Source organism: Dermacentor silvarum, chromosome 10, assembly GCF_013339745.2.
Source record: "Dermacentor silvarum isolate Dsil-2018 chromosome 10, BIME_Dsil_1.4, whole genome shotgun sequence".
In the NCBI taxonomy this organism is placed as follows: domain Eukaryota; kingdom Metazoa; phylum Arthropoda; class Arachnida; order Ixodida; family Ixodidae; genus Dermacentor; species Dermacentor silvarum.
Window position 1 is genome coordinate 65420067 of NC_051163.1, and position 12146 is coordinate 65432212.

Consider the following 12146-nt stretch of genomic DNA (forward strand, 5'->3'; position numbering starts at 1 on the left):
GTAGAGTGAGGAAACTGGCATACGAAGGTGAGCAGTTGCAGAAATTCAAGCAGGGTGCAGTGCCTGTGTTGCAAAACTACAAAATTTGGGGACTGTGACATTCTTAGCTAGCAATTCCCAGGAGGGGTCGGTATTGTTTAAATGTTTACTGTTTGTTTAAATTAATTGTTGAAATTGTTCAGATGAATTTGCCGTTACTATTGACACCTGAGAGAGAAACTGGCATTACAGCTTGTAACCTATGCACCGTGCTGCACATGTCGCAGGTGGTTCATGAAGTACCAGCACGTGAACCCTGAAGAAGCCGTGCTCATACACAAGGATGTCCGTAGCCGTGCCACGCTGGCGGTGCACTGGGGTACCTTCACGCTCGCCAATGAGGTAAGATGCTCTTCGCAGCAGAGGAAATACAAGGGCTACTCATAAACACGACATGCACACACACACACAGTACGTAGAAGCCGAGTTTTAGATGAGATTCTGTGCAGTCTCAAAGATAATTGGCAAGCACAGTTCATCATGCGATAAAGCAATGCTAATTCTGCACTACTGCCCTAGCCATATGAAACCCTTGTGTCTCGATTCCAAGACTAGCGCTCGGCCTGACTAGCCCACATTATCAATACTTGCATGTGCGTGTTTGGGGAGGGAAAGGGGGAGGCTGGTGCTTATTGCAATGCACATGAGCAGAATACATACATCACAGTGTGTTTCGAGCTCTACGTCTTTTTCTTTTTTTTTTCTTCTTTTTACATGAAGTTTAGCATGAAGCAATTCACCACTATGTATACCAAGAAACAGGGGCTTGCTTTACACTAACTAATATACGAGGGTGAAAGTCCTTGCCCCTATTTTTTATTAGCCAAAATAAGGTACATACAGGTAATTGCAAATATAAGTACTATTCTGCGGACCTTAAACTATTTTTACACATAGTCCCCACACCGATTCAGACATTTGTTTCGTTGCAGCACTAAATTTGAGATGCCCCTGTGGTAAAACTCGTGCGGCTGACTATGGAACCACCGTCAAACTGCTGTCTTGGCTTCATGGCCTTTTGCGAACTCACAACACCCCCACCTCAAACTTCTCAAAGCGGGACACCTTTCCCCATACATGGCTGCATTTCCCTGTAGATTTCGATGGGCGTTAATCCCTTGCTCCATAGAAAATTAATCACACTTCGTTGCTCGTACGCTGTGGACGTGTGAAGCACAACCGTCATCTTCTACAACTGACAGCAGCGCTGCGCGGTGAAGCTGCCGTCAGATAAGGCTGGGCCGGTCCAAGAAAGGTCCACCACTGGGAATGGATATGTTGACTTCGCATTTACAGCTGCAATTTGGCTGAAAACAATATTGGGGCAAAGTTTTTCTGATTTTCCCTCGTAAAAGCATGCCTAAACTTGCCTAACTTATACAAATAGGTTGGCCAAGGATCAGATGAACACCTGGGACAACAATGAATGTGTCGGTGCACTGAACTTAACCCAAAGAAAGAAGGGAACCCAACAGACGTATCGAAAACTAAGGAAACAATGACGACAGCTTGGGCCTGTTTCCCTGCATCTTCTGACTGACCATACAGCCATCGCCTGCACAGGTCAAAACTACTGCCTCTTCATCCACGGCACGGAAGGCAGATGGGGAACTGCAAACTGGTTGAAAGATTGTTCAGTTCAAATTTGTGGCCATCCACTATGTGGGCAGTTGGTAAAAGAGGCAGCAAATAGCAGCTTGCATGACTGCATCGCAAGCCGAGAGGCACAGGAAGGCGATAGGACAGACTGATGCGCTACACTGTTCATAATTCAAACGCAGTCTTCAGTATTCCAATTCGGGGAGAAAAGTGGCATTGATAGCCTGAACATGATGTCGACTGCAAGTAGAAGTAGACAACCTGATATCAAGAATGTTATGGAAAATTTACATCATGAACTGATAGTCAAAATCTATACAACAACAGGGAACAAAATACTGTAAGTGTTAATCATATAATGCAGAGAATTTAATGCTTACCTGTACTCCTGCATTCAGCATTAACCTTCACATTTATTGTTTTTGGTAATGTCACAAGCCATGTTCCAAAACGAGTCGATATGAACTATAGCAAAAGTGGCAAGGAAGATTAATTTTTCATTCTCAACATTCAGATTGTAATGCTTGCACTGCGACTGGGCATAAGAATAGTAGCAGTACTGCCTTCACTATCAGAGGCACCACAGATACATTAACTTTCAAAATTTTTCCTGCCAATTACAACAAACAATTTCACAACAAACTTTATTTTGCTTTCAAGAGGTTACCACATAGCATGCTCATAGAAAAAATATTAATTTATGATCTCAATGAAAACATTGAATAACAAATCATGTTTTGAGAAAGACAGTTTATCTCACGTGTCTTCAGTGATATTCCCTCAACAGATGATAGCAGAACAAATGTAAAGGTGATGAATTAATCAGTGCCAAAACTGTCAGTCATGAATGTAACTCTTTGTTGGGTGAACTAGTGCCTAAAAACACGGGTAAAACTCGGAGCACAATGATAGTGGCATACATTAGGTGTGTTTTGTGCCGAGCAATCACTTTGTAACAGTGGTTAGCCAGTGAAAAGCAGCACCCGGAAAAAAGATAAACAATGTATGTGTGTCAATATGCATGAGTGTCCAAATTCAGCGGCAGGTGGTGGGATGAGCCCACACACGTGATTCATTCAGGGCCATTAAAGAAGGGAAAACTGCAGCGTGGACATGTAGGACTCATCCTTGGCAATCTCGGTACAAATGCCTAAGACGAGTACAGCTCGGGCTTGGAGGTTAAAGAGCCAAAGAAGTACTTCATGCCATAAGTTTCTACTGTGTGCTGCATCAAAGAAACTAATTAGAAGATAAAGCTCTCTGAATTCCCACCATAAATGCCATTATAAAACGGCAAGTATATTAAAAGGGCACACATGACTTTTGCTATTCGATGACATAAACACTGGATAAATAGGGAAAGCCTTAGCCTAGAGCCAACATTTCAAGAATGGGACTTATCTTTGTAAGTCTCCAGCTTCCCGTGACCTCTTTCTCCCATTTGTCTTGCAATTTGATGGTATTGTTAATGAAATAGAAATGGCACTTATATGTGATATTGCAGAAAGTGTGCAGAAGACATAGAAACATGTACTACATCAAGCCCGCTACGAAACCTGCAGTGTGGTGATGGTGTGGAAACGCCATTCCTATTCAGACACTGGAAGAGAATTACAAAATTCAGTGCAATTTTCACCTGCGTTTCTTTTTTTTCTCGCAGTACTACCTCGACCCCCCGGTGAAACTGCGGGAAAGTCTCGATCGACACGGAATATCGCCCCGTGAATTCTTCACACTCAAACACGGAGAGTCACGACTGTTGCACGCGGCACCCCCTAACCGAACGTCCCGTGTGCTACCCTGACGACCGTGATAAGGTGTGCCGAAGTAATGTTTGCTGTATCTTAACTTTTGGCAATTGCTCGATCACGAGCGCCGCGCTGTGAGCCCCACTGACAACTTGGAAAAGATGGATCGCCGCAAAAAAAGACGGCTTGCCTCGTCTGACTGCACAGCTGATGGCAACACACTCATCCCCGGAAGCAGATGATTGTTATCAGCTGTGTGAGCAGCCTCGTTCGACGCCTCCACTCTTTTTCTCGTGCAAGCAATGACCATGCTGAAAGTTTGGAGGCATTGTCTTCTGAAGACATCTCCAGCAGCCCTGCAATCAGCTGCTGTGTTTTTATTTGTGTGTGTGTGTGTGTGAGTGTATGCACGTGCAAACATCTTTTGCACTGTAACTTTGAAGTCGTTTTTGAAAGAAATGATACGAGTCCGTACGATATTCATATGGTTCTGCGGTATCCAGTTTTAAAGAATGGATGACATCGAAACAAGGTGATTAACCTGTGCCTTATGGGACAGCAGACATTTGCAGCTGCATCCAGGCAAGATTTTTTTTATTATTATTGTCAAGAAATGGGTTGTTATTGCTGTGGCTTATGTTTGTTAACTTTGGGTGTTACTGGCAAAAGAAAATGTGCCAGGAGGAATCCTTTTGGTGCAGCAACCTACCCTGCAGTTTTATTTCAAATTCTGTCACTTAAAAAAAATTATGTTGCAATTATGTTGCGATGTTGTTGAAGTATTTTCTTTGTATAGATGTAGAACTAAATTATTTAACATGTCATATGCTGCAATCTCAACCCAGTCCATCACTTGAAAATATTTTGCAGATTAGCCTGTTCCTTAGCAATGCAAGTTTGAAATTACCCCCCTCACAGTTGTTCTTGCATTTGCTATGTGTGCCTACAAACGCAAAAGTGTTTCCATATTGACAAAATGTGTCTAACCAACATGCCTTATTGTGATCTTGTTAAAGTAACTGAAGCTAGTCAGCAATGTCCAGCCTTTGTTATCGTGCTTACAAATAGTTCTTGAACAATCTCCAAATCAAAAGTAACTTAGCCATCCACATAAGCTTCCCTTTGTGATGGATTGTCACCTGTTATGTCGCACCCTGTGTAAAAATTTTGTCTTGCTGGCATATATGTTAGTGGAGAGTATCTCCACAGTTTTGTTGTGATAACAATCATCAAGAACTCAGTAACCGGTGATCCACTCTTTCCCTGTGAGGCGACCAGCAAAACAGGCAGGGGAAAAAATCGCACTATAGCTCGGCGTTCTTTTGAGGAGCCACGTTTTTTTCGCTTTAAATCGCAATTCATCTTTTTAGTGGTCATTTTTCTTCTGCAAGTAGATGTCTGCTAGTATCGCTAGATCTTCCAGATGTTATCGTTATTCAAACGTTTACTCGAAAAAAAAAAGAAAAAAGAAGGCAGGTAATTTGAAAAGTTCAGTTAACAGTATAGTAAGCATTCATTCAACTCTCCATTAATTTATTCGTTTGGTCTGTGAGCATTACACGCAGTTCACCATTTCTTGTTATGATGATGTGTGCATGTAAGTAATTTTTCCATGGACAATAATAGCCCATGTTTCATGCAAGTGTATTTACATTTTGTCAAGACACTCAAGAGTAACACTTTTTAGGCACTGCCAACTGCTATGAGTCTCCGTTGCACATTCGTATTGGTCAGGCTGCAAGAAGACATTGGCAAATGCAAGGATACGTAAGCTGGGGACATATCTGGTGCAGAACTCTCTGTGTTGGTCTCTATTCAACTGCTGCAGCTGATAACATCACAAAGTGACCGTCAGCAAGTGCGCACTTGAAATCTTGCATGCATTTTGTTCTTGCACCTTTTGACATTTGTTGTCGCATGGGATCCCAATAAGTGGAGAGATGTACAGGATGTTACATCGAGTTGTTACAAAATATTCCAGTGCATGGTGGCTCATTAAAAGGCAGGAAGTTTCACCGAATATGTTAACCAGGTGTTCTAATGTAGTGTCAGTGTCGAGAAATATTTAAAACTGCAAAGCGAAACGAAATCAGCTGTACGCACGTGTATAGCACATGTTCATGCTATGGAATGCATCACTTGTACGCTATCCCCCTTGGGAAATTTCATCTGTGTTATAAACTCACTTTGCCAGAATGAACTTTAAACCATGACAGAGAAGATGCTTTGTCTGCATTTTGAGGCTTCGAAGTGTTTCATCGTGTGTGTAATGTTCCGTTATGTTCAACTGCGTTCGTGTGCGTTGCTATGCCACGCCGAATTGAGGTTCCTTGCAGCAGGAACTGCAGCATGACATGTTCAGGGCAGCATGCTTTACGAGTGTGAATGATGAAGACTCCCAATGGTTATTAATAGCAAGCTTTATGTCAGGCCCAATTCCTGCTTCACTGTGGATGCAAACATTCTCACACAAGGCAAATGCGTGAGCGATTAGAAGAACATCTGTTTTTTTTTTCTACAAACAAAAGGTTCAATTCCACTGATTTGTGGTGGCAGAACTTTGGTTATGGCTTGCAAACTTTCTTTAGTAAAATTTGCTGAGGTATGCTAACACATACCAGCTTTGAATGCCTAGCCTGTAACTTAACAGAGATAACGTTATGCAAGGTACATCTGGCAGAAATGAAGATTAATGAGTACGAAATTTGTGGCTGAATTTGGGTTGAATGTGAAATAACCATGAGCAACCACACCTGAACTGTTTCCTTTAAATGCAAAAAAGGAAAAAAAAAAAAGAAATGTACCTAATCAAATTTGCTTAGCTGCCACCTAGTGAGAGAGTTTCTGCTTTCCGCATCTATAGTGAAACACCATTTGATTTAACATCACTTGAACAAGTTTTTCATTTGATCACTATCCCAGTAGTAAGGGCAAGCCAATGCATTTACACTTCACTTGAATGAACATTCACTTGAGCGAGCAGTTTGTTGCCATCCCTAGAAGTGTGTTCAAGTGAAATATTGCTGCATTTGAAAAGGAACCTGTTGTGCCCAATAGGAATGTTCTTTTTTTTTAAGCTGCTTCATCAAGCGCAGGCCAAGAGTGGGCTGCTCTGATGGCATTATGCTCACTCCTTCAAAGTGCTTCGCAAGCATTTATATATGGTGGTGCTAATTAAAGCGTATTTATAGAGCACCCATCTTGAACAATACGTATCCTAAGCACAAATTGAAAGAACAGAGGACAAGCAAGATCACACAAGTGCATGTCAACATCAATTAGCCTCACATGACATTCTTTTGAACACCACGTATTTATCTTATTTTCCTGTTTGAGGTGTTAATCTGCGAAGCGTATAACACTTTGCAGTTAAAATACCGAAAAGAAAGGAAAAGATTTTTGCGAGAGAGCACATACATTCATAATCTTTACTGTCATAGCAAGTTATCACGGTGTATAATAAGTTCCGTCTGTTCGAGGTGTTAATTTGCAAAGCTGATAACACTTCGCAGTTAGAAAACAAAAAAGAAAGCTTCCTGAGAGCACAGCACATATGTTTATAATTTTTGTAACCATGAGAACTTCTCACAGTGTACACCAAATTCAATGTCAGAGTGCTGTCCCACATTTTTTTTAGTAGTTCTGGTCCGATTTTCTTTCGTTCTGCCGAGTTTAACCTTTTTTTTTTTTTTTTTTTTACACACACAACAGGGTAACAGAGATTTCGTCAAACTTTGTTTTGCTTGTTTGTTCACTCTGGGCTCCAAGAACAGCATTGCACTGTATTTTGTTTTTGTCATTGTCTATGGCTTTTACTGTGCTGTTTCAAGAACATGAAAATGTCGAAATCTCTCCACCATGAAAGAACACTTTAGCAGTGGTTGAAGCAAAATTTGTGCCTTGCCATTGTTTCTTGTGTTTCTCTACTGGCATCGTGAGGAATTTGCACTTGGTCTTATGGCAAGCGAGTAGTTGCAGCAAAAAGCAACAGGAGAAACACTGGTGGCTCATTAGGCACACTACCTGTGACACAATTTGTACACAACAGAAATGGCTAAAATGATCAACCATTTGGCGTGTGGTGTTTTTACCAAAGCTAATTCAATTGCAGAAGCATGGCTCTTACAGAGGGTGCTAAATAAAAACAGTGAGGTAGCAAACTGATCACCTTTAATGAGAGCAAAACTTTGACAAGGCCAAGAAGCAACATAAACGGGAAATGCGCCCATTGCATTGATACTTTCAAATTCCTGAAGCCAGCCTTTCTAGAAACCTGGTTTTCACTATGGATTTTTTGATTCGAAGCTAGTTAATTTCTGGTCATTTCACTTGAAAATAAAAGCAAAATCAGCCTGACAATGTTCATAAGCATTAGCTGCTTTAATAAAGTCCTAAATGTGTGCAACTCCAAAAGTATGACATCATGTGATGATGTCATTGCTACTGTGTTTTGACCAGCTAAAGAAATCAAGAATTTTCGATTGAGAAAAATTTGATCTTCAGGAGCCACAACCTGCTAACAGGTCTTTCACCAAACAAATAGTGCGGGAGATTTAGAGGAGTAATCTACTGTGGTCAAAATGTTCCATAGGACTTACCTATCGCAGTTAAGGTGCTACACAGGAATAATCTGTCAGTTGAGGCTGATTTACTGTTTATCTGTGGCAGTTCCTCAAAAAACGCATGACTCTCGAAAGATTGTACACCCTTTAGGGTTCAGTTTTGTTGCACAACAATTATCACCATTTTTCAGTGTAATTTCTTTCTTAATTACATTGTGCACCAAACGCTTTTCTGTCGAATGCTGAGAAACACAAGTGGCTGGATAGGTGCTTTTCAAATGTGCTGGACATCTGGACATGAAACAGTTCATGTTCTCATGTCTGACATTCCTGTAGAGAGTTTTTGCATGGAGTCAAAATCCTGTAGACTTGACAAAACTCACTGAAGAACTTAAAATAGTCTATTCATTTGGCAGCTGTTCACTTTCCGTGACTCTGAAGGTGCCAGAAATGTTATAAAACTAAATTTTCAATGAAAAGGGTTAATTAGCACCTAAATTAATTTAATTATCATCATGGTGTGAACTTGCATGCCTTAACGTGCATACAAGTTTTAGCAGAAGGAAACGACACTTATCAGTCCCAAAGAAATTAAGGTCTCCTTGGTGGGCTCAGGCATCCTGGCCCACCACATTCTTGATATGTTGTACCAGAAACATTGTATTACTGGTGCGGCATTCTTGGGCAATTATTTTTGGAGATACTATTAATTTCGCGAGATTTCGCGTGACTTGGCACCGGACACATCCAAGTATATGGCCAACAGCATTTCTGGAACTGTGTGAAGATAACGAGCTTGGCACAGCACTAGAAATGCTGTCAGCCGTACACGTCAATGTGTTCGATGCCAAGTCACATGAAATATCATGAAAGGAGCACGGTGGAATCTCGTTGATACGATTCTGCATAATACATTTTTCTTATATACAATTCTTTTCCTTTATATACGATTATATTCGGATAATACAATTTTCAGATGAGACATTTTATTTTCTGGTTCCTGTGAAGATTGTATCAACGAAATTCCACTGTAGTATCTGAAACTGACTGCCATAAGATACACCAGTACAGCACCATGACACAAAGACACGAACAAGGCGAGACACATAGAGTGCTCTTTACTTTAATCTGAGAATGAAAAAAGTACCTAGTGGCCCACAAAAACTGGGTTACTAGGTACTTGTTTACGTGACTGACCAGTTGAGCTGGATTATCATCACAGTCCCAACTATCTAACTGGTTAAATATGAATGGGAATAGGCAAAGGCCATACATTTTAACCTGAAGACAAATGTTTTCTTTTGTAAAAGCATGCATAACAAGGCCTGTCATATGATGAAAGCAGCTCAGCATGCAATATTTCTTTATCCACATCTCTGAATGCTACCTTTATGTTCTCCACTCACTGTATATAATGTGGCCATGCTATTTATGCTCCACATTTACGTATGGATTACATAATGTCACTAATTTCCTGCTGTCTTTGGTGGTGACCACATGCGTTATTCGACTTATGTGCCCAAGTGTCTCTCCTACTTATTTATTTTGTTGCTCTGACTGCATGCTTGGTAATTCATCCTTATTCTGTGTTATCTTGGATGGTGGAGAAGCGGAAATTGTCATCAAGGATAAGCTGTTCAAATTTGCTCCATCATACAGAATCCCAAGCCCTTTTCTCAGTGCCTGATTACGAGAAAAACGGCACTGTGCTCTTGAAACACACGTTTTTTGGTCCCTACGGTGGCTCACCAAAATCTACAAGAACAGCATCCGAGCACACTGTTGTATTAAGTAATAAAGAGTTTAGTCTTGTTACATGCTTTGTGCCATGTTTTCTTTTTTCTTCTGTAAAATACTGTTGTTATGCAAAAATCTTGAAAAGGGATGGAAGTTAAAATAAGGGAACAGAATGATACATAATGAGAACACGATGACTACAAATTGAGCTCGGAGAAGTTAAAGTATCTCTGTATATTCCACTTGCAGATATCTTGGTCCCAATGAGCTCAAAGATCTGTGTGTTAGTGTTGGCTGATAATGTATTCAAGCTATAATAAACTTAGCTGTCTAATGATGTGTATCAACTTTAAAAGATAAAACTCAAAGCAAGCTTATTTCATTTGCATAGCATTTGGCTTAATGTCATGCAAGATAGGCATCACCAGACTGTTATGGAATGTCATGGTGCATGTATACTTGGCCTCTACATCGCATTTCAGTTCCACAGCAGCCTTAGGATGCAAACCAAGGTCAATTCACTAGTAATCACAACCCAAAGACGCAAAGCTGTCAGTTTTTAGAGAAACTGAACAATGCTATACCAAGCAACAAGAACCACTGTCCACCCCCTATGAATGAATCACTTTTTGAGGCTTTGCTTTGCAAGACAATAAACTGCCACCATTTTAGTTAGTATTGCATACTTTTGACACTGCCAGCTGGTGCATTCTTCTCAGCAACACTTGTACTGTGTGTACATGAAAGGGAGGCACCCTAAAATGATTAAAACTATATTTCTTGAATGAAAATGCACTTTAAAACGACTAGAATTCCTCAGAATATATTATGTGTAATCACTTTATAATTTTCTAGGGCTCCACAATTAGTATCTACAACAATTTCCTATTTGTACTGGATTGTTGCAGTGCATGCATTTTGCTGCATGTACGGGGTTTCTATCACAAACCATTATCATTTTATCAGATTCACATTTGCAAAACGCTGTGGAAATCCTCATATGGTTCTGGATACATAATGAACCTGTACATAGTAATTATGCTCTAGGTCAAACACAATACTATTTTACACATAGTTATGCAAAATAAATTCCTTAATGAACTTGACATTGGATATAGATTGACCTTTGAGTGCCTTCACAACTGTTTCCACCATGCCGGCATCCATACTTAAGGTGCTGATGCAGACCGATAAACAAACTGGCTGATGTTCATGCCAAGATTACCACATTCCACGCTCACCTGCTCTAAGGAAATTGCCTGGCAGTTTCGTCATAAATACTGCAAAGCCTAGGCATGAAAAGGGTGCATAAAAAGTGGGCTGCATGACAGGGTGAAAACGACTGGTCCAGCTGAACATCAACTTTGCACCAGCTGGTGTGGCAGCAAATGAAGATGGGTGATACTAATAGTTCAGCCAGGCCAGCGGATTCCATTGGGATGTCGGTGACTCTATGGATATAGTCAAGCTAGCTTAATTATGCTTAAAACTGAACAGTTTGCCAAATATGTAGTTTATCAAAGTTGGTGCCAGAAGAAACAAGTACAACACGAACACTTCTGCCTTTGGTGCATTGAGCCTACAACACTTAGAAGGAATAAGCCAGTTTTTATTAAAAGATAAGTTATTCGCGCCTGAAAAATCCGAGATGTAAAAAAAACAGTATAGTAAACAAATCATCTGTCAAAGGCAAGCACTGTAAAAGTGATGTCAGGAGAGCTGGAACCATTCTTAGTGTACATGAGTTTACAGAGAGAGAATAAAATACCTATTTGATGGCTTGAGCCGTATTTAGGGAAGTGGGTAAGGGGAAGGTAGTGAGTTAAGTGTTTATTTAATGTTACCCAGTGGCCAAACCCAGCCCTCAAACAAGCACTGCCTTAGGCATGTGGCTTGTGATACGAGTTCACACATAAAGAAAAGAACACTTTCTTCTTCCATGCATTGACACCCCGTTTAAAGGTAGCCCCATTCTTTTCCCCGCTTTTTTTTCCTCAAACTATGGCACCTTCTCCCTTTACCACTACCTTTTTGCATCTGTCATTCCTTCGTGTTGATGTACTGAGAAGGTTTTGAATTAACAAAACCGATAGCCATATCAGACAATTTCATCAGCCAGTCACCGAGAAAAATGTGCAGAGTGCATTATAAGTTGAGGAAAGTAGCAGCAAATATACAGTGCGACAAATACTTGCAAATGTGGATATAATGAGCCTGTTTATAATAATTATGCTTTATATCAAACATGCAAACCTATTTTACACATATTTATGCAAAATAAGTTTCTTAATATATTGAACTCAGAGTGCCTTCACAACTGTTTTCCCCGACATCCGCAGTCATGGTTCTGAACCCGTGATCTCAGACCCACCACAAGACTATGACGTACAGTCCTGCCAAATTCTGCGAAGAAAATGTTTGCATTCCCGATGCGGTGTCGTAGTTGCCTACGCTGATTTTG

At 40.5% G+C, this 12146-nt stretch overlaps 1 protein-coding gene across 1 annotated transcript in view; it reads left to right on the forward strand.

The window, feature by feature from the left end:
- The window catches only part of LOC119431609 (N-acyl-phosphatidylethanolamine-hydrolyzing phospholipase D), a 28984-nt gene extending 19221 nt beyond the window's left edge, over positions 1-9763 (forward strand). The window contains exons 7-8 of the mRNA XM_049657942.1: positions 267-381; positions 3299-9763. Of these exons, the coding sequence (XP_049513899.1) occupies positions 267-381; positions 3299-3442 (259 nt within the window). The 3' untranslated portion in view covers positions 3443-9763. The remainder of the gene's footprint in view (positions 1-266; positions 382-3298) is intronic.
- The last annotated feature ends 2383 nt before the right edge of the window (positions 9764-12146 follow it).